The following is a 23624-nucleotide window of genomic DNA, read 5'->3' as shown; positions in this document are numbered from 1 at the left end:
TGTTTGACTATTGCCTTCACTTTCCCAGTCTCTCTGTGGGAGTTCTCTCATCTTCTAGAATTCCTATTGATTACATGTTGAACAGTCTCACTTTATCCTCCATATCTCTTTACCTTTTTCCACATTTTCTGTCTCTTTATCTCTCAGTGGTGAAATCTGTATGGTTTTCTCAGAATTATTTTCTATTTCACTAATTCTCTCTTCAGTTGAGTTCAATACATTATTTATCACATTCCAATTTCAATAAATACAGTTGTCATTTCTAGAAACCCTATTTAGTGGCTCTAAATCTGCCTCTTCTTTTTTTTATTGTTGTTTTTATGCCTTTATAGTTTCAAATTCTTCCATTGGCTGTTTAGCCATTTTATGTATATTTATTTAATCTCCTTCAGATCGTCCTATTATTTCTACATCTTGGGATACTAATTCTCCATTTATTGTATCTGCTGATTCTTTTTCATGGATTAACTTTTTGTGTTTCTAATGTTTTTATTTAAAGTTCATTTATAAGGGAGAATCTTCCTTTCGACAAGAGTCCCATATGCCCTCAATGATGAGTGTGACCTTGTTTTTCATCTTTTTAGGACTCTTGGGATCCTGTGGGTCCTAGATCAATTTTTATGCTAATTTCTAAGTTTACAGTTTCCATAAATAGGAAACTTAAGAACTTATACTTGTATGAGGAACAGGCTTTGGGATTCAGTTTCTCATAGTAGGTATTTTTTTTTATCCCCACTCAGAGCCTAGGAAAGATAGCAAGATTTCTTGCCACTCCTCTTAGCCACTGGCCAGAATTTTTCCTTTTTTTTTTAATGATTAGGAAGTACTTTGAAGGTGTTCATTTTATGCAAGATCTTACTCTCCACTTTCTGCCTCACACAGGACCAAGACCACATCTCCTGCACCTATATAGCTGTTACATGGGCATTAAAACACCAGCCCCGAGGCCCCAAACCCCACCTCAGTTTCAGTGGCCTCTGCATGGTCTTGCCACCATCTGGAGCTTAGTTCTATGGGTTTATGTTCCCTATTCTCTTCCGATCATGGCAATTTCCTTTCTTTCCTTTGTGCTTAACTCTGTAGTTTTAATTTGGGGTGGGAGGAAGATTATACTTTTTTCAGCATTTCTGTGTTTGTATAAGGGGGTCCCTACTGGTTCAGTTGGTCATATTGCTGGAACCAGAAAGTTGGCACGTAATACATTTTTTTTTAAACCTGAAAATAATTGTTTTACTATTAGAATTTCTAGATCAGAAGTTACACACTTGCAGCTCTCAGGATAAAGCCAATCCACAGATGTGTTTTGTTTGGCCTGGACACTTTTGGCCCACATTGTGTTTTTTTAAAAATCTCACCTTAGAAGCCAACTTTTAAAAATCAAGGGATTTCACATAAGAATCCAGATTTTCTAGTTTTTCTTTAAAAACAGAAAAAATCTGGCAACAGCAGGCCCATCTTCCATCATTTACAACCCAGTGGAGTTAAGCAGCACCTGCTCCCCATACTCAGGGCACGTGTTTTCCTGGTTGCCGGAATCTCTCTCCCCCTCTGCATTGTCCCGTCCAGCCCGCTTTGCCCATTGACATTACCTGTTTGGCCTCTACATATATTCTAATTCGCTATCCCAGCCCTAGGTGACAAACTGCATCCAGATTTCAAATGTGAGTTGCCCCAGCAGAGTGGAAGCTCCATGGGAGCAGGAACTGTGGCTGGCTTGTTTGCCACTCTATTCACATCCAGCACACTGCCTGGTTGGTGGCAGGCATTCAGCGCTTTTGTATTTTAAATGGATTAATTAAAGTATGGATGAGCTATTCTAAAAATAAACAGCCCAACAGTCCAAACAATTCTGTGGCGGAAACCTCTCGAAAATGTTGGCAGCCCTGAAGCCCTTAATGTTTAAATCCTGAGAATCACCACCTCTTAAGTCATCACAGGCAGCGATGTAGCACGTGGAAGTTTGTTATTCATTCCCCATATGGTTTTCAACAAGTCTCTTAATTTTCCTCTGCCGCCAACTCTCCTTTGGAGAAGCAGCAAAAATACTTTATTTGAGGGAATAACACTAAGACACCCCATGTTTCTCAGACAAGCTGCACTATATACACTTGTGACCTGGTTTTGTTAGGGCCAGTGTGCAGCCGAGTCAGCATGGGAAAATCTTAAGTGCACCTGGAAAGAGACTGGGGTGTAATTTCCAGAGATAGGTTATTGAATGACAGCTTCCCCTTCGGTCCAGTGAGAAATTTAATTTGCCGAGGACTCAACACAGGAAGCATTTGCCGATTAAAAATATGCCTAAACAGATGTTCTGCTTAGCCTGGAAGAAGCATCTTAATGCAACTGTCATTATTGGATTTTCTTGGATTACTACTATTGGAATCAGAGTCCAAATAGAAGGATGTAATTATTTATTATGGCCAAGGGTCCTGCATTTGAAGAGGAGCTCAGGGGCGTCTGAAAGGATTTAACACGCTGGGGGTGGGGTGGGCTGGGGGATAAAGTCCATTTAAATTCTCTGGCTCTGGGAGTGGACTCTCTTCTCTGTGAAAAAGCGGAGCGGCTGTAGCTATTCAATGTTCCATTTCCAGCTGAAGGCACCGCCGTGTCATAAACAGAACCAGGCCTGACCCAGGCTTCTCAAGCGAGGAACTGCGAATTTTCGATTAGTCAACTGGTCACTCCCACACTGGAAGTAAACACTCTGACAGTCCAGCCATCTGCATAACCCTGACCCCACGGGTGATGGGCAAATTCGTACCTTGCCTGCAGCAATCTCCAAAGAATAAAGAGCAGTCCCCGGTGAAAAGGGAGACTGTGGATTATTCTGTGCAATGGTTCTCAAACCTGGCTGCGCATTTGAATCAAATAGGGAGCTTTTAAAAAATTCTGGTGTTTGCCCCTCTGCCCTGAGATTGCGACTCAATTGGCTGGAGTGACATCAAGGCATCTGTAGTTTTTTTAAAAGCTCCCTAGGTGATTCGAAATCCACAGGGAAGTTTGAGAACCACAGATAGAGCCCAAAGGTTAAGAGCAAGGGGTTTGGGGTCAGGGAGACTTATGCTCCAGATAAACGCTGCCATTCACTGAGGCCTTGGACCAAGCTGCTCTCCCGCTGAGCCTTCCTGCTGCGTGGTGGTGGGGTGGCCATCGAGCCAGGTAATTGACTTCAGACACCTGTCATGGTAAGGGCTCAATGCGAGCTGCAGGTAATCACTATCAAGGTCTGCATTTGGGGACAGGCTAGAAAGAATGCCTACAGTTAGTTTCAGCAGTTACACTCAGATATGCTGACATAGTGACGTTCAGGGGTTCGGTGCTGAGTGGTGCTTTGCGTCCAAGTTTGTGGGATCCTTGTTCTCTGGTGCGACCAGCTTCCATTATTATTTGCTTCAGCACAAAGCCCTTAGGGACTGTTCTGAAAGTGAAAGGTCCATTCTCTTTTATGAATATGGTTCTGGCCATATAATCAGGCTCTATCTAAAACAGTCACAGCTTCATTCATGGAGCAGTTACACACCCCATTTCATTAATCCCATTATCAGCCCTGAAATGCATGCTGAGCTCTCATCTCCAGGGGAGGGAGGCTCCTTGGACCTAACGGTCTGCCAGGGGGATGCTGAGTGAGCAGTTCTCGGGCCCTCGTGCCCTCCCCAAAGCTGGAAGCACAAATCCTCACCGTCAGGGCTGAGGGGAGCCACATAATGCCAGGAAATAAACCTGCTGCTGAAGCCAGCAGGCTGGAGCTTCCCTCAGATCCTTTCTCCTGCTTGGGCGGTCTCTTTTTCTGGGGGTGGTGGAAGAGGGGGCGTTGTGATTAAAGGGGAAGCTGAGATTGACACAACTGTCTTGTCTTTAATTCAGACAAAAACAAGAGGCACCCAGGTTGGCGCCTGACAGTGTCCTGGAGGGACAGATCTGAAGGCTGGAGGGACAGGCTAGAAGAGCCTGCCCCAGCTCACCTTCGGGGTCTCCTTCCTCCCCAGGCTTGCCCTGGGTGCTTACAGACCTGCTTGTCTGCTGCTGTAATACAGAGTGGAGGGATTGGCCTAGCCTTGACATCATCTTCTTCAAACACGCCAGGGTCATCTGAGGGACTGCAGACTATGGATTTAGCCAGCTTGACGGGTGGGAGGCGTGGTGGGTGAAGGAGTGCTGTCATCATCCTCCTTAAAAAGCCCAGGAAGATCTCTTGTTGCACTGTGGGTACTGTGCACAACCCAACCAGAGGCAGAATTTTAATGGGCTGCGGCAGCCTTATTCCTTCCTGTCCTCCTTAATTGTGTTCCTGTGCAGCTGTTGAACAGCTGTGGAGTTCCAGTCCAGAGGTGGACAACGCACTTCCAACGCTGGATAATATAATTCCTGGAGGTGGAGAGGAAGAAGTGGAGGAGCTGCACTCCTTGAGCACCTCTTAAGTCCCAGGCACCTGGCTACGCATTTTGCGTAAATATTATGTCTAATTCTCTCCAAACCTCATATGAGGAGTTAGACAACTTATCCAAGGTCATAGCTACTAAGTGGCTGAGCTGGAATGCAAACCCAAGTGTGTCTGACTGTCCAAGTTTAACTGGTTGGGTCATTTTACATCCAACAAACTAGTGAATATTAGAAACCCTGACCATGTCTGTGGCTGGCGAGCAGGAAAGAGGCAGTGAGGGTCTCCAGTCACAGCCACAGCTCTCCTCCCTGTGAACTCATGCCACTTCTCACACCAAGGGGTGGACTCTGTTTTCTTCTCCTTGAACCTGAGCTGGCCTTTTGCCTTGTTTGGACCAAGAGCATGTGGTGGAAGTAGCATTCTGGGAGTTCTGAGTCCGGTCCGCAAGTGGACTGGCAGTTTCTGCTTCCTCTTTCTGGGAAGCCAGCCGCCATGGTGTAAAAGATATCTCAGGTTAGACAACTAAATGGTGAAAGTTCCCATGGAAAGAAGAGCCACGTGGAGGCACACTGAGGCACTAAATATGTGACTAAAGCTTTTTTGGACCTCCCAGCCCAGTCCAGCTGGTAGACAAAGGCAGTTGAGTGAGTGACCCCAGACAATGTCAGCCAAAGAACCACCCGACCGAGTGCAGCCAACCCAGAGAATCATGAAAAATAACAGATCACTGAATTCACCAGGTTTGGGGGTGGTTTTTATGCAACGATAAATTAGATATGGCATCTACATTGATGAAAAATCCCTCTGGTTTCATCCCCAGACCCTGTGCTCCATTTTTACCACTAAGTGCTGGTCATCCGTGGCCAAAACGAAGCGCCATTAAGTATACTGGATGTCTGGGGAGCCTGAAAACACGTAAGCAAAAATGCCTTCGAAAAAGCAAAGCAGGAAAATTACAGATTTTAAGGGAGTCTCTGCACATGGTCCCAGCAACACCTTGTGTAACTGAGAAACAAACATTCGTTCATCAAACGGTGAGCAGGGGAAGGGGTGTGCTGAAGAATCTGCCTCTCTCTAAAGAGGTCAAATTGATAAGAGGGGGATCAGCAACCCAATAGAAAAGTAGGCAAAGGAGAGGAAGAGGCAAGTCACAGCAGTCACCCCCCAATCCCTGGCAAATGTAAGGAAAGATGCTCAAACTCACCAGCAGCAAGAGAAATACAAACTGAGTAATAACGAGCTATTGTTTAAAAACACTGATAATACCTAGTGCTAGAGAGGATATGGCAGAAGGGGCGACTTGTAACTTGCTATGGAAATGTGAACGGTTACACCTTCTGAAAGGCATTCCAGCAACACTTTAGAAACATACTAGGTGTGTAAGGATCTACATTCAGGACTGTTTCCCGCAGCATTGTTCACGATGGCAAAACTTGAAGGGAAGGGAAAGCTAGTTGATAAGGGAATGATTAAATAAATGATGGTCCATCTATACTACAAATATTTTGCAACTGTTCAAAAGAATAAGTCGAAGTTATAACAAATGCCTTGGAGGGGTTTCCCATGAGGTATTAATAAGTGAGAAAAGTATGATGCATAAAACACGTGTCGAATATGACCCCATTTTTTAAAATATGGCAAAGCTTATATCTGTATATATGTATATCTCTACGTAAGTGTATATGTGAATATATGTGCATGGAGAAAAATACAGAAGGGTGCATACAAAGTCATTAGCATGCATTACCTGGGAAAGTGCAGAGGGGTGGTATGTGGAAAAACAGAAGGGATGGAGGTGGCCAAATTAAAGAGAAAAGAAAAAAAAGACAACATTAAAAAAAAAGTATGTGATGATATATCATTATATGTATGCATTCAAGTGAAATTATATATATGCATGTGAATGTGTAAAATACAAAATAACATTAAAACAAAAACATAAAATAAAGCAAATGATGATTTCCATTTCCTAAATAGGCATCCCCGAAACATAGAATTCCGGCATTTAAAAATGATTCCTGGGGCTGGCCCCGTGGCCGAGTGGTTAAGTCAGCGCGCTCCGCTGCAGGCGGCCCAGTGTTTCGTTGGTTCGAATCCTGGGTGCGGACATGGCACTGCTCATCAAACCACGCTGAGGCAGCGTCCCACATGCCACAACTAGAAGGACCCACAACGAAGAATGTACAACTGTGTACTGGGGGGCTTTGGGGAGAAAAAGGAAAAAAAATAAAATCTTAAAAAAAAATGATTCCTTTTGCTCCGTGTCAATTTTACGTAGAAGACATGCCATTGCCAGCAGCTAGCCTTGATTCCCGCAGGATGCAGGCGGAGCAGAAGCAAAGCAGCCTGGCTCCTCCAGCACAGCTTTTGAACAGGAAAAGCTTCTCCAGAAGCGAGACGTTTCCCCGAGATCTCCAAGCTAGAATCTCAGAACTAGGAGAGCATGCGCGTCGCAGCATTGACAGGCAGCGTGTTTCCAGGCAGACACGTGCTGACAGGAGGCCCCGCCCACAGACACCCACAACCTCACCTGCCCCCACCGCCAGCAGCCCAGGGGGTCTCAGTCTACACGCCCCTCCCCAGCCCTCTCCCCAGCCTTATTTTCCTTCCTTGCCCCCCACGCCCACTCCTGCCGTCAGACCCAGTTCCCCAAGCCTCATCATCCCTCCTCTCAGCCTTCAACTCACGAGCCAAGCGCTAGAGAAAAAAGCGAGCCCAGACTGCAGAGTTTAACTGAAGGCGGTGCAGTCAACAACGAAATGGCAGCCTTCTATCCCTTTCTCCGGCAGCCAGCCCACCCCACTCAACAAAAGGACGCACTCCTTCGTGCGCACAGACTTCAGAGCTTCTAGTCCACTAAGAGAGAAAGTAAAAGGTTCAATAAGAGGTTCCCAAAGCCAGGGGCGGGGGGAGGGGGAGATGGGGAGTAACTACTTAGTGGGCATGGGGTCTCCTGTGGGAGCGATGGAACTAAATAGTGGTGAAGGGTGCACAACATTGCGAATGTATTTACTGCCGCTAAATTGTACACATTAAAACGGTTAAAATGGAAAGTTTTATGTTATGTGAAAATTTACCACAGCTAGGAAAAAAAGTACCCCAAGCCCTGGTGGGGCCTCATGTTACCCTTTCCAGCTTCTTCGCTGCTGGCATTCGTGGCTGCAGTGTTCGGCCAGCTCTCAGATGGCTGCTCTCCAAGCCCCCCTGCAGGAACCAAGAAGAAAAGAAACGTGAAGACACATCAGCCTCCTTTGCATCAGCACCAAGAGATGAGGGAGCAAACCTGGTCACCTGTGGGATGATCAGAGTCACAGGGGATCAGTAAAGATTTGCTCAATTAGTGTTTACCAGGCACCTACCATATGCCAGGCCTTGTTCTAGACGCTAGGGCAAAAACAAATCTGCTTTTTAGAACCACACATGTAATTCACAAATTATAAAAGTATTACTCTCCTTGATCAGTTCAAGGACTTTGGAGTCTAATACAGAAAGTTAACAGGAAAATCCCAAAGTCAGCTTCCTCACCTCCACCCCCCTAAGAAATCCCAAATGCAGACGGGACGCTCCCCCGTTCTGGAGTCCCCTGGTGTGGAATGCAGGGAGATGTCATCAGCGGTCCGTTCCTGCTGCCTTGGCTTAGGGAGGCATTCTGGCTTCCTCTCTGGGGAGAGTCTCCTTTTAGAAATTGCTCTGTTTACTTTATAAATCAGACTCTGCAGACACTCCCTCAGTCAAAGACAGCGATGCTTGTATTCGTTTGCTAGTAACCATCATCTACAAGCCAAGTCCACATCCATCCCCACCAGAAACATGGTCAATCACCAGCTATTATTAGACCCACTGTGAACCAGGTGCAGTTCTAGGCGCCAGGGATCCAGCAGTGAACAAGACAGACGGGTGTGCCCATTCTAAATGAGTAGTGGGACAAGAAATAGTAGGTACGAAAATAAGATCATTGCAGGTTCAGAAAATGCTGTGAAGATCGAATTCAGTAGGTGGTAGAGTGTGATTGGAGTAGCTGCTTAGAAGGTGGTTGGAGAAGTCCCTTCCAGGGAGGGGACACTCAGGTGGAGACTTGAAAGTCCATAAGGAGCCGGCCACACGGAGATCTGGGCCAGCTTATCCCCAGCAGAAGGCAGGATGGGGAAGGAACCTGGATTGGGAATAAGCTTGCCCCGGGGAGGGGCTGACCGTGGTGAGGTGGTGGGTGAAGGGGGATGAGGCAGAGAGGAAGGTGGGATCCCCAGTGCCTTGCTGCAACCTTTGACTTTATTCTCTTTAGCACAGGAACCCCTCACAGGGTTTACAGCAGGAGAGGGACAGAGGGATGTGTTTCTATTGTTTTATCAAGATGTCTCTGGCAGGCAGGAGTGGGAAGCCGGGTGATCAGTTAGGAGCCTTGTGATGGTCCAGATGAGAGACCGTGGTGGGGTGGGCTGGACAGTGCAATAGAGATGTTGGGGACCTGTCATATTAGGACATGAGCAACAAGAGAGGATGATGGATTAGGTAGGAGGGACCGAGAGGGGCCACCCATGACTCCTATATTTGGGGTTTGAGTAACTGGGTGGGTAGTGACACCAGGTAGCAGATTTGAGGAGAAAGCCTGTGTCCAGGAGAGCCTGTTATGCATATGAAACCACATCAAAGCAACTACAGGACAATCTACTTACTAACGCAAAATAATTTCCTGCATTTGTCTAGAAGTTTGCAGTTTACAAAACAGTTTCCCCACATCCCCTGGGACCCTGATTAGAACACCCTGTGGCAGATGGAGTGAAACTCCATCTTATAGAGGAGAAAACTGAGCCACAAAATGATTAGCCCAGGGTTGCCAGCCCATAAGGGAAGCTGAGGGCTCAGGACACAGTCTCCTGGTCAGAAGCCCGATGGTCTTTCCTGTGCCCCACAGCTGACAGGCTTCCAGCGCTGCTCAAGGAAGGGTCCCAAACATGGAACCCAATGCCCTGGCTGGGACAACCTCTGGAGACAGCCTTGTGGTCCCACATCCCAACTCCTGACACTCAGACCACCTTTACTTCTGGTGACGGTGACATGGCGGTGGACCAGGCACACTGATGTCTTTGCATGCCTTCTTCCCGCTCGTTCAGCTGCCTTTCTGGCCAACTCGGCATCCACTCACACACTCCCTGCAGCTGCCGGGGCGTCCGCTGCCAGCTCCCAGCCCTCTGGGTATTCTTCCAGTTGCGATATCATTTCCTCTCGGGCTAAAGGTCAGGGGAAATCCTGATGGTATGAAAATCGCTCGCCAGCAGAGGAATGTGCCATGTGTGGCGTGAAGGAGAGCCTGAAGCCGAGGCTGTGGGATGCGGTGTAACTGTGCATCAGACCGCGGGTGTTAGTTGCCTTCATCTGTCAAATGGGCTGTTGCAAGGACCAAATGAGGTAATGAGTTTGTTTAGGCACTTGCTCATTCAACAAATATTTATCCAACACCTGCTACACGCCAGATGTTGTTTCTGCTGCTTGGGATGCGACACTGAACAAACTCTCCCCTGACCTCATGGAAATTATATTCTGATGGAGGGTAGAGGAGAAAACAATAAACAGATAGGCAACTAAATATATAAGTCAATTGTTAATAAGCACGATGAATAAAATAAATGAGGAGGAGGGGAACTGTGAACACGAAAGATGAAGAGTGGCCGTTTCATGCAAGGTAGAAAAGCAGAAGTCTGAAGAAAGTGAGGGAGAGAGTCTGCGGATATCTGGGGAAGGGCATTCCAAGCTGAGGGAACAGCAGGGGCAAAGGCCCTGGGGTGGGAGTGTGCTTGGCAGGGGCAGGGCAAGTCTGACTGGAATGGAATGAGCGAGGGAGAGAGTAGTAGGTGATGAGGTCAGTGGGCAGCGGAGGGTCTGGAGGGTGAGCTCATGTGGGGCCTTGCAGGCCATCTTCAGGATTTTGGCTTTAATTCTGAGAGATCGAGATGGGCACCAGAGGATGTGAAAGGACTTTGTAACTGCACCAGCTTTGAATGTGACCAGGGTTATTAGTAGTGGACAGGAGGGGGACACAGGAGCTGGGATTTGAAGGAAGATTCCATACAGCACTAGCCCAGCACAGAGGGTTGGTAAGTTTAGACCTGCTTGGCTCCTGCAAAAGGTGGGGGGGGGGGGGGGGTGCAAAAAAAAATAGACCTGTAAGGATACCTGGGCACAAATGGGTTCAGGGTCAGCTGGAGGCGGCTTGAGGAGCAAAGGCTGGGAAAGATGGGTCCTCAGCTCTGCAGCAGGTAGAAGAGGGGAGGGGACAGCGACTTCTGATTCCCTTGGCCTGTGTTTGGAGTTATAATAGGAGCAAAAGCTCTGGAGTTGGGCGGGGGGAGACCAGGTGCCCCCCAGTAGGTGGAGGGAGGAAAGAATCAGTGTTTAATCTGCCAAGCGTGGTACTGGCCATGTGCTAGGAACAGTGCTAAACGCTCTTGAGTTTTATAATTCTAGTCTCAGAAAGACCGAATGACAAAACAGCCATAAACATCCCTTTTTTACAGCTGAGGAAACAAGGCCCCCAGGGGTGAAGCGACTTGCCTGTCTTGAGGGTACAGAGATGATTAGTAGTGGTGACAACTGGAGGTGGGTCTTTCCTGACCCCCTAAACCTGAGCTCCTTTCCCTCAGCCTCAGACCCAGAAAGAACAGGGAGAACAAATCGGGTGCCTGAGAGAGGCTGGTTATTCCTAAGGCACCCAGGGCATTGGGCAGGTCTGTGAGAGGACATCCAAAGTCGGTGATGAGGTTGGGGCCATGGGCTGTTAAGAACACAGATCCCTCCTCTGTCATCCTCACCAGCAAGAGACTGGAGGTTTGGTCTTTTTTCTCAGAAGGGCTTTCTTAGAAACTCAAATCTCATGTTTCCAATGCAGCTGAGCCTAGGATCTACCCGGAATTAATGTGGTTTGGCCACTCCCCTGATGAAAACCCTTGCAAGGCTCCCCACTGCCCTTGGGATGAGTTCCAACTCCTAACACAACTGATGAGGCCGCTGTGATATGGCCCTGCCGGCCTCTCCCACCTGGTGCCTCGGGGCTTCCTGCCACTTGCCCCACTCCCACTCTGGGCTCGGCCACCTCTAAGCTACTTATAGCACCTTGGATTTCTATTTTTCCTTACTGATGCACTTCCTCAGCCACACCCACCTCTTCACCTACTGGTCTTTCCAGTCTCAGCTTGGACACCACTTCCTCTGGGAAGCTGCCCCGTCGTTGCTTTTCTCAGTTTAGAAGCTCTCTCCTCTGTGTTCCCACAGCCCTCTGGACTTACGCACATTTCTCGTCACAAGGTATTGCGGTTTCCTGTTTATTCAGCTGATCCCTCAGTCTGGTTTTTAGTTTTCAGCATCTTGAAGAAAGGGACCTGGTCTTGTCCAAAAATGAACACTCAGCTCTGCACCTGGCACATAGCAGGCACTTGATAAAATATGTGACGGATGGATGGATGGATGGACGGATGGACGGATGGATGAGTCAGGTAGACAGTGCTTGAAAAGAGAATTCAATCATTTCTAACTCAGCCTAACTGATGGAAAAATTTGTCTTTATCAGCTTTTATGGACAGAGAAACAGATATTTTTGGAACAATGGCTCTCCACCTTGGCTGCACTTTGGGATCACTTGAGAAGCTTTTTAGAAAAATACTGATGCCGGGGTCCCATCCCCAGAGGTTCTCATTGGTCTGGGCATGGCCTTGGCCTTGGAATTTTTAAAAGTTCCCCAGGTGATTCTAAGGTGCAGCCAAAGTTGAGACTCACTACTCGGAAAACCCTGTAAGAGGAAGCCTCATCTCATATTTTCTTAGAAACAACCTCTCTCTTCCCAAACTCTCCAGGAATGGGAGACGTGGAGCTGCAGACAGACATCAAACACTAAAAAAGTCATTTCTCACATCTAAATCGATGGAAAGTGTTGCTCTGCTTCAGTAAAAGCTAGCAAATGAGTAAGACAGGTGTGACTGTGTCTCTAACTGCAGCTGTAGGCATCACGGAACAAGGAAGAGAGAAATAGAGCCTCATGCAGACAAAGATTGGGGGCCATAGCAAGGGAGCATTCAGGGTGTGGGGATATGTTTTTCCTTGGGTGTAACGGCAAGACAAAAAATATTTGGAAAAAATAATACATATATATGCCCATATTTGATCATTGGTTAATTACCTCTTCAGTGAGAGGATATGCAAAGACCTTGTAGATTTCATTAGTCACAGAGGTTTATTCAAACGTCTCCTTTGCATAAGAAACCCAGGCTTACAGCTGGTCTCTGGGAAAGAATGCCCTCCAGGCCTTGAAAAGAGAGCTCCAGGCCTGTTCACGCTCTCACTGAAACACAGCAGAGGTCAGCGGCCTGTGATGCATGGGGCCAGGCTGAAATGTTTCTATCCAGCATTTGCAATTCAATCCCACAGTTTCCTTTATGGAACAATTCACTAAATTCAGAGTTGTTCTTTTTTCTAATTCACCATATAATTCACCTCCCAAGTTCAATTAAGAAGCAATCTGTTAGCAACTTTGGGAGCAAGCTGCTTTTCTTTGGGAAAGCCCAATTTTCTTCCGCTCCCAACAAAAAGTGGCTTAATTATATGCATCATATGAGACACTGATGTACACACAACGCCCCTCCACCATAATTAATGAAATATTAACTGTATACATCCAAAGACATCTTGGCAAAAGGGATGGGCTTTTCCAAAGCCAGAGCGGACAGAGCCTTGTTCCATAGATCAATATAGCTCATTTGAATATATGCTTATTCATAGTGCTATGAATTAATATTCATTAATATGCTAATTAACAAGCACAACTTCATATTAATTGTTCCTTCTGTCCCTCATTCTTAGAGCCATTTGGTTCTTGGTATTCTAAACACAAGTATAACCACTTTTAAGTGCTGATTATTTGCAGGTACTACACATATGTTATCTGTTTAATCCCCAAGCCGACCCTCTGAGTTAGATATTATTCCCATTTTACATGCAGGGTAACTGAGGCTTAGAGCAGTTAAGATATCACTGGGGACACACGGCCATTGGGTGGAGAGGTTGAGATTCTCTCCAGATCAGTCTGGTGTCAAATCTTTAACATACATCACATGCTAAAGTAACCCTGCTGGAACAGCCTTCTCTTTCACGTTTACTGACTGTATTTACAGCTCTGACCCATCAGAGGTAAATCTAGCATGAAACTGCTTTGCTTTACTCCACGAAAAAGAAAAAAATATCTCCAGCACAAGATCCTAAAAATCCCCTTCTTACTAGTCCATTCATTCGATAGACACTGGTTGAGTGCCTGCTTTGGGCAGCCCTGTGCTGGGTTCCCGAAGGCAGGGAGGGGCGGGGCCTGCCTTCGTGGTGCCTTTGTGGTTCTGGTGGAGAGGATAAAAATCAACAATAAACAAAGAGATCATTCCGTGGAGGGATTAAGCACTTTGGAGAAATTAAGACAGTTTTATGAAAGAGCAATGAGGGATGGGAGCCCAGGAAAGATGTCTCGGAGTAGATGACATTTGAGCTGAGACCTAAATGATGAAAGGGAGACATCCACCTGGGGAGAATATTCTAACAAAAAGATGAAAACAAAAACAAACCCAGCAAGTGAAAAAGTCCTGAGGAAGGAAAATAGGAGGCCAGCGTGGCTGGAGCTAGGGCTGAGAGAGATCATGGTAGGAGCCAGTGCCTGAGGGCTGAGGGGCCAGCCTGTGCACAGCCTTTGAGCCTTATCCTCACAACCATGTCTCACGCAGTCTTAATTTGCCATGCCCTTAGGTCATATGTAGTATGCCCAAGAATCATGTAAATAAGTAATATTATTCCTCTTTTATAGGAGAGAAAACTGACACTCATGAATAAGTCGTCCAAGGTCACCCAGCTGGTATGCAACTGCATTTACATTCCAAGGTAGGCCCATCTGACTCAAGAGTCCACAGAATCCATGCTCATCAGTAACCCGTGCCCTCTGCTCCACTTCTGTACAGGCGTGGTCTGAGCCAGCCTCCCAAGCAAGGTCAATGGACGAAACATCAGCACACCTCTGTCGGAAAACCTCCTGCAAGAAACACTTGCTCAGCTGAAGTTTTAATTAATCATTAGGGGAAAAAAAGGCAAAGCCCCTTTAACTGGTTGATTTAGGAATAAAGCAGGCGACCACTCCAGTAATCAATGTGTAATCGCAAGCACTGCAGTGCCAAGTAAATCTTACATCTGTGCCAAATTTCAGATGCTACAGAAGGGAAAGGGAACATGAGTTAAAAGATCATTGCCAGTTTTTGTTAATGAAATGATTTAATACTGGCAAGTGTATAATAAAATGGGAATTCTTATACACTGCTGGTGGAGTAGAATATAAATTGATAACATATTTTTTTTTAAGATTTTATTTTTTTTCCTTTTTCTCCCCAAAGCCCCCGGTACATGGTTGTATATTCTTCGTTGTGGGTCCTTCTAGTTGTGGCATGTGGGACGCTGCCTCAGCGTGGTTTGATGATCAGTGCCATGTCTGCACCCAGGATTCGAACCAACGAAACACTGGGCCACCTGCAGCGGAGCGTGCAAACTTAACCACTCGGCCACGGGGCCAGCCCCTAAATTGATAACATTTTATGAGGTAATTTAGCAAGATACATCAAAGTCTTTTAAAACAGGCAAGAATATGACTTTGACCCAATAATATGACTTCTAGATATCGGTACCAAGGAAGTGATTGGCAATGAAGACAAAGGATGTTCATCTCAACATTTTTTATAATGAAGAACGACTGTAACCATCATACCCCCAGTAGGGGGTGGTAACATGTGTTATGTAATGGAACACTATGTGACCTCTTCAACTCTTTTGGAAGAACGTTTACTAAATGGGAAAAATGTTCATATTATAAATAAAAAAACAGATTAAGAAACAGTACCCAGTGTGATTCTAATAGAATTGAGTATGATTCCATCTTCTTTTTAAAAGCATATACAGAAAAACATGGAAAAAATGCTGGATGCAAATACCCACAATGTCCAATATGATTATCTCTGGTTGATGATTTTTGGGTGAATTTTATTTCCTTATTTGTAATTTCCAAATTTTGTTCAAAATATTACTGTTATAATCAGGAAATAAAAGGATTTTCAAAAAGAACTAGATTACAGTATACACTTTGCCTGAGAACATGTGCTCTGCACTCAGTAGTGTGTGCATGCACGCACACACACACACGTACACAGCCGGTTGCCAGGGAAACCTTTTTCCAATGGGAAGGAAATACAGTTGTGTTTATGCAGATGGAAAAGTTGTGATCCAATTTGCCTTTCTGCTCTGACTATGGAAAGGAAAAATAATGAATCCACACCTTGGCAAGACGGAAGAGAGGAAAGCTCGTCGGTGAGAATGGGAGAGGGCCCGTCAGAACCTTCTCTCAGACAATGTTGGGTGGGCTCTTCTGAGATTCTGCCCTCCCTTCTCCAGTCAGTTAACTGGCCCCCACCTGTGTCCTGGCACTGGCTGATGAGGCCTCAGAATTTGCTCCTGTCCCAGGCAGAAGCTTCCTAATCATGCAAATTAGAGTTCTCTCTGCCCAGAGCCTCCAGCCAGATGTCCACTTTGCTTGGCGTTGCACCCTCCGCCCGTCCTGCATGCCTGCATCCACAGTTTTCCTGGTCCCTGAGCACTGGTTGAGTGACACCAGACCTTCTGCTTAGGTGTGCTCTTGGAGTACCCGTTGCTCCCCTGGTTTCAAACCCCCAGTGCTCTCCTGAGCCCTGGACTCCAGGTATTCTTGTACTCCTGGCCCACATCTTTCATACCCAGCCTTGCTTTAGTTTCTTGGCTGTTTCCATCATTCATTGCAGCATAACAAACTATCCCGCTAAACAGAGTAGCTTAAAATAACAACCATCTTATGCTTGCTTCTGATTCTGAGGGCCTGGAATTGGGGCAAAAACCAAATGGGACTGGCTTGTCTCTGCTCCACAATGTCTGGGGTCTGAGCTTGGATGGCTCCAAATGGCTGGGGGACGGCTGAGATGGTCCCTGGGAGCCACGTGTCTGGAGCCTCAGTTCTCTTCCATGCACCCTCTCCGCATGGCTCTCTTGGGCTTCCTCCCAGCAGGATGGTCTTGGGGTTCCAAGAGTCAGCATTCCAAAAGGATGAACCCTGGTATGCAAGTGTTTTTTTAGGTTCTGCTTACATCATGCTTTCTAGTGTCCTATTGGCCAAAGCAAGTACATGACCAAGCCCAGAGTCTCTGAGGGAGAGGACTGTAGACGGGAATGACTATGCCAGGTGAGGTCTGTCCGAATGTAGCAGCCTACAACTTGTCTTATCTCTGCATACCTAAGGTTCTAGTGAGTCAGGTGGTTTGCGAGATGGACCTAGAGTGCAAGCTTCAGAGTCAGACTGCTTAGGGTTAAACCTTTACTTTGCCACTTACTAGCTGTGTGATCTTCAACAAGTCACTTACCCTCTCTGTGTTTCAGTTTCTTCATCCATAAAATGCGGATAAGAGTATTGACCTCTTGGGGCTGTTGTGAAGATTAAGAGAGATAATACATGCATGGCATAGACCAATGCCTGGCCCATAATCAGCATTCACTGAGTTAGCTATTGTTACCCTTATTATTACCACTATTACCTCTAAAACCATCCTGAAGTCTGAAGGAGCAGAATGGGATGGAACAATAAGCCAAGGAGACAAGAGATTTTATACCTGAAGCATCACAATTCAAGGAAAAAGTTCAAGTTCTCCTTAAAGCAGACTTAATAAAACCAATTTTAGGCTGAGAATCCATTGGCAGCCAATTGGAAGGCATCCCACTGTACCCAGACATGGTATTTCTTTAAACCTTGCTCCATATGGTGCTCAACCATAACAATTTGAGATAGCAAATAACTATTGAAAAAATAACTAAAGATATACTTAAAGATAACTCATCCTGTTATCCCTGGGACAGTGGAGCTGGTTGGCCAAGATAGGCCAGTGCTGTTCACTGGGTGTCGGTCCCAAACTGAAGGCTAGAACTTCGCTGAGGGGACCAATAATGCTTATTCGAGACTTGTGTGTGCCAAGGCGTGTGCTTGCTGCCTCGTATGTATTGTCCCACTTAATTCTCAGCACAGTCCTATGAGGTAAGGACTATCGCTAGCTTTAATTACAGATGAGAGAACTGAGGCTTGGACAACTTTAAATAACTCACCCACCGTCACACAGCTAGTCGGAGGCAAAACCCAGCTGCAAACCCAGGCCCATCTGACTCCACGGATGCCCTTTATAACACAGGGATAGGGATTCCAACCTTAATGATTGATAGCAAATGTCCCAATAGACAAGGTCAGGAAAACCCCAGCGCCTTGCTCTCTGGGCAGCTAGACAACAGAAGGTCACATTTGCAGGGAGATCCCTCTGAGGCCACATCTCAGGGATCGATCTGAAGGCTCAGGGAGCTGCGTTCGTATTCTGACATTCCCAGGAGACTGGGGCAGGGCCTCTGAGGAAGAGGAGGAGGAGGCAGATGATGAATGGGAGCCTGAGCGCCCAGGGAAGCTGCGCTGGCAAATGACTCTCCTCTTCCAGGGGAACCAACCCCACCAGGGGGCTGCCCTAGACACACATCGACATTCAGAGCTCTCAGCCCCCAAACCAGGGACCAGACCAGATGTCCCTGAAGAATAAGCAGGTTCTTCCTCAGGAATAGAAAGTGGTCCCCTCCAGACACAAAGGAGGGCCCCTTCACTTTCAGCTGAGCTTGGAACCACTGGACTCCCTCAGAGTCATCCAAAGAACCCACCTCTGGCCCAGGGCTCACCACTTGCCTTGAATCAAGAAGGTTCCATAATGTGCTGGGCCATGGGGGAGCCACAGCTGTGAACCAGACAGTGGCCCCCTCCCACAGGAGCCATGAGACACAGAGAACAGTGAGAGCAACCTGGTGAAGGAATCCTACTCCCAGGAGGGCTCCCTGGAGGTGGCATTGAAGGACAAGAAGGGTGTCAATAAGTGGAGATGAGAGGGAGTCAGGCAGCATAGAACATAGAAAGGAAACAACTTGCCCAGCTTGATAGCTCAGCTCTTTTGACCCAAGTCATCTTTGGCAAGATACATGATTTTTCTGAGCTTCGGTTTCCTCATCCATAAAAATGGGCATAATAAGACCTAAGATTTCAGGTTGTGAGCAGCACCTAATACAGTGCCTGGCACGGTGTAGTGACCCCATACCCTTGCTGATGATTTCTCTTCAGGTCTCCTTAGGAGGCCTCAGCCTCTTGTGTCTTGGTGACCGTACTGTGGCCTCAGCTCTGGCCAGGAGCTCAGCTGTACCAGCCCTGTCTGTCCCCCTAAGTGGAGCTCTTCCCAGACCCCCGCCTGCCGTACCCCGGCCTCCCCTAATTGGCCTGACAGAATGACAGCTTGTCTCAGCCCTACCCCAGGGCCCAAACTTTAGCAGGGTCTGAGAGCACATCCTAGAAGGAAAGGGAGGGAGAGGAGAAGGCAGATAAGAAAGGAGTAGTTGTTCTTTCCCTCATAGCAACAACCATCACCTGAAATTCCAGGGGGGATTGGTCCTTTTTGGTTCTGCAAAGCTGTAGAGAGGAACTGCTGGTCCTCAGCGGCCCTCAGGGGATTCTTTGGGAGCCTCTCCTTCACACAGATTTCCAGAAGCTTCTGAGGGGGGTGCTTCTAAAGCAGAGAGTGGTCAGGTACGGCAGCAGTGGGGCACTAGAGAGGCACGGGGGAAGAAACTCAGACACACCGACTTCACGGCTGACAGCGAGGCAGGAAGGGAGCACGGGGAGCCAGGAGCATGATAAGACACCAGCTAAATCCCTTCCTGAGACGCTGAAGGCCAAAATTTGGACCAAGAAGCTGAATTCATAAATGGGAGATTCTAGAAGAATCTTCTCAGTCCCCATTTATTTCCTTTAGGGATCATTGAACATTATCAGCAATGATCTCGTTTATGTGCTTACGTGTTTATTGCCTGCCTCTCCCACATCCCCTAAAAAGCAAGTTCCATCGTCTTCACTGATGTATCCCCAGGCCTGGGACAGTGGCTGGCACACAGGAAGTGGCTGCTGGTGGGAGGGAGGACTGGGGAAAAGGAGGCTGCAGGATGTGAGGCTGCAGCAGATGTTAATGCCCGTCTCCAGGCAAGAAGTGATGACATCCTGGACAGTGGCCCAGCTGTGGGGATGGAGAGGAGGGTGCTCAGGAGAGCTATTTGGGTGATGAGATAAATATAACTTGGTACCCAGCTGGATGTGAGAGGAGAGATGGAGGGAAAGCACTGGTCAGCTCTGAGACGTGATAAAGGCACCCACTCGCCCATTCTCCACGCTGAAATATGCCAATAGAGAAGAAAATTTCAGAGAGCCCATTCAGAACAGTCAACATAAGAGACTTGGGATAACTTTAATAGGAAATGTGTATAATTGCAAGAGGAGAATTATACATTTTTATTGCAACTTATAAAAATAGTAGTAAGTAAAGACAAGACATTCCATGTACCCTGGATGAATTGGCTAAATACTACAATGTGTCAGTTTCCCCAAATGAAGTTATGGGTTTAATGCAATCATGATCCAAAGTCTAAGAGGATTTTGTTGGGATTTTTGTAGAAAAGTGATCCTCAAATTCATCTGGAAGAATAAACAAGTGAGACTCTTCAGGAAATTTCTAAAGATGAAGAGCAAGAGCGATGAGGAAGGACGTACCCCACCAAATATTAAAACACAGAAAGAAACTAACACGAAATGACACATAGATGAATGGGACATAAATGCTAACACTACCTATAAAAACACACACTCTGATAAAGGAGAAATCACCAGACCAGGGGGAAAGAATATCCAATAGATGATGTTGAGATTATTATTCAGAAGTTAGGGGGAAGGATATCAACCCTCCTCCCAAACAAAACCCAGATGGTTTGAAAGAGTTAAGTATAAACAAAAAAACCATAGGAGAACTTTAGAAAGAATACGTTCTTCCCCAAAGCTGTAATAGGAATAATTTTATATGTTTAGAAGTATTAGAAAAAGAAAAATTAGTTTGACATATTTAACTTCAAAAACTTTAAAGCTTTTGTACAGCAGGAAGACTAGTTCCTTAAAATAGAGACAAATCACCCATACAGGGGAAAAGATCAGCACTGAAGATACAAATGGTTACTATCTACTATATAAATAGCTTATGCAAATCAATGAGAAAAACTCTGTACCCAGTAGACATTGGATAAAGGAAACTAGTGGACACGTTACAGAAGAAAATCTAATTAATAGGTAATTATATAGAAGTTTACCCTTGAAATGAAAATAAAAGTAAAAATAAGGTACCGCTTTACAACTACTAAGGTAGCAAAATAAAGAGATTAATGGTAACAATCATGCTGAGTCTGGTGGAAGCGGGATTTTCATTTTGTGACGAGTCATTTATTCAGCAAATGTCGTGAGCACCTAGAATGTGTTTGTCACAGGACTCGGCACTGGGGGTGCACAGATAAACGAGAATCCACAGGGCTCAGGCAGAGCTCCGATCCAGTCTGGGAGAAAGAGGAAGGAAGGTGGGCATTCGGAGGCTTCCCAGGGAAGGGTTGGCTGAGTCTGAGGGAAAGGCAGAAGGCGAGGACCAAAGACTTTCTGGGCACCGAGGCCGGGAAGAGGGCAGTTCCCAGTCCTCAGCCCAAGTACCACTGGAGTGTGATCCCAACAAGCTTTTCCAGCTTCTCTCCCCAACCCCCATGTCCCATCGTCTCCCCCACCTGCCAACCACCCTGAACCGCTCAGCTCTCACTGCCGAGCTCCTCCTCCATGACTTAGCACAGGCTCTGCCTCCACCTGCAATGCCCTCCCCTTCAACCTAATCAAACAACTGCAATCCAAATCCTTCAAGGCCCAGCTCGACCTCTTCCATGAAGGCAGCCCTTCCTCCGTGCTTCATTCCATCTCCCTCACAGCCCTTTACTCATTCATTCGTCCTCTCATTCCCTCATTCCACCAGCTTTTATAGGCCACCTCTCTCCCAGGCACTGTACCTGGTGCCAGGGACAGAAAAACAGAGCAGACACAGACCCTGCTGAAGAGGAGCTCCCGATTCTGTTCATACCACGCCCGTTGTATAATTATTTGTGAATCAGTCGGTTGACCCTACAAGACACTTAACTCCTTGAGGACTCAGACAATGTCCTATCTTCACCTTGTGGTGTTCATAACAGATGCTTAACAAATATATCCATTTGAATTGGACCAAATTGGATTGACTAATGCTTGCATATATTATCTCAGCTAAATCTCACTGCACCTGCATGGGGTGAGGTATTATTATTGTCATCCCCATTTTACAGATGAGGAAACTGAGGCTCAATGAGGTAAAGCACTTGATCTATGGTCACCAGCTGGTGTGAACCCTGCTGGGAGGGTGTGACCACCGGCCCTTGCTCTTTGCCTCATTTCTCTGTCCCTTAGTGTCTGACAGGAGCAGAGAAGGAAGGGAAAAAGCCAGACAATGAAGAAAGGTTAAAACTTTCTCAAGGGGCAAGACTTTCTCACTCCTGAGTATAAATTTCTTCAGAAGAGACACACATTTGTCCTCATAGAAAATCTTAGAAGGATTTTATCACACGGCCTTTGCACAGATGACTAACTGACCCATAAAGATTTATGGAGGTCTCAAAGGGCGAACCCCACGAACTGGGTCACAGAAAGAGTAGCAAGGAACTCAGGAAATCAAAGAAAGGAAGGGACGAACCCAAGCACTCTCCCTGGAACTGGAGGAGAGAAGCAGAAAGAGGATCACAGAGCTCCACGGCCTGTCTTTGATCTTCTTGAGACAGAAGTCAGCTTGGTTCAAGGAAAACTGCAGAGCGATGGCTTCACCTTTAAATGATAATACAGGATAATAGAGGTTAGGGTGACTAGTGTTTTACGGGCAATGGCATATGTCAGTGCAGTTTAATGGCCCCTCTGTCTCAGAGAGGTCAATGCCTATTAATGGTCTCATCCCACCAATTCATTGAGGCAAGAAGAACCTGTTCTGATGCCAACACGTGTACTGGGCCACAAACCCTTCCTGCAAGATACTGACTGCGACCTGTTGGCCTTTTCTGGTCTTTTCCTTCAGTGACATCCAGAGCCCAGGACATGGCAGGCTGTATCGCAAGCAGGTGCCAGAGATTGAAAGTTCAAGGAAAAGAAGAAAAGAGTTTCCAGAGGAAGGATCTTCTTTCGGATTATCAGGCAATAACTGCGACTCTAGGACTCTCCTCCTTTGATGGAGAAGAGAGAAGCAGCTTGGCAAATGTCATGGGACCTGAATTAGGGCCCAAGGATGGTGTCCCTTACCCAGTTGGCCCAATATACAAACTCAAATGCCTAGATTTGGGGGTCCAGGCAAGTAATTCATCAAAGTTAAAGAGGTCAAGTGTGAAAGATGAACAGGGAGTAGTGGGGTCTGTGGCAAACCACAGTGCACCTGCTCCTCCAGAGCTCAACCCATCATTACACAACTCGGTTGATTGCTACCATGTGGGATTGTTGGACCAGCAGGGCTAGATCTTCCAACTTTTCAAGAGAAGCCAGAGTTCTGGATTTTTATGAGAAATCTGATTTTTAAAAGTTGGCAGCAAGTTTAAAAAAATTTAAGCATTACAAAACAAACAAAACACATCTGCAGACCAGATTTGGCTGGTGGGCTGACAGCGAGGACCTCTGGGCTGCAGAGTGAATGGGAAAGTCATGCCTCTAGGGGGTGCCCATGTCAGAGGAGACAGGTATTCCATGGGCAGTGGCAGCCAAGGTACATGCACACAGGAGGGTAACGGAGAGCCTGGGAAGCAGAAGTCAAGGAGCAGTAGGAGCAGGACAGGGCTGGATAAGTTCGGAGGCTTAGTGCCAAGGCCAGCTGGGGCTCTTCCTTCAGTGTTTGTGGACAGGCGGGCTCATTAAAGGCAGCCAAAGAGACGTGAGATGACCGGAACGCACGGTGAGATTCCACTGGCAACTCCACCATCATCATCACCATCTCTCTCTGAACCTCCTCAGAAACCACAGAAATAATGATCTGCAGACCTCGGTCTAAACAGCCCCAGAAGAAATGTCACTTTGTCCTGCACATCAGCCACAGGTGAGCACCATGAGCTGGAGCCTCATGCCAAACTCACTCCAGCAGGGCCACCGGCCGCCTCTCAAGCTGCATCTCCAGCTCTCCTAGTCCAGCCCACTTGTCACTGGTACTCAGTGTCTCCGTCCCTCTCCTGGCTCTGC

The 23624-nt window shown here is 46.7% G+C and overlaps 1 protein-coding gene across 1 annotated transcript in view; it reads right to left on the bottom strand.

The window, feature by feature from the left end:
* TLL2 (tolloid like 2) overlaps positions 1-23624 on the bottom strand; it is a 134977-nt gene that overhangs the window by 67023 nt on the left and 44330 nt on the right. Inside the window, exon 3 of the mRNA XM_014858419.3 lies at positions 7508-7585. Coding sequence (XP_014713905.1) covers positions 7508-7585 — 78 coding nt within the window. The remainder of the gene's footprint in view (positions 1-7507; positions 7586-23624) is intronic.

The sequence above is a fragment of the Equus asinus genome, chromosome 2 (genome assembly GCF_041296235.1).
Source record: "Equus asinus isolate D_3611 breed Donkey chromosome 2, EquAss-T2T_v2, whole genome shotgun sequence".
Taxonomy (NCBI): Eukaryota; Metazoa; Chordata; class Mammalia; order Perissodactyla; family Equidae; genus Equus; species Equus asinus.
This window is presented reverse-complemented; position numbering and strand designations above follow the sequence as displayed.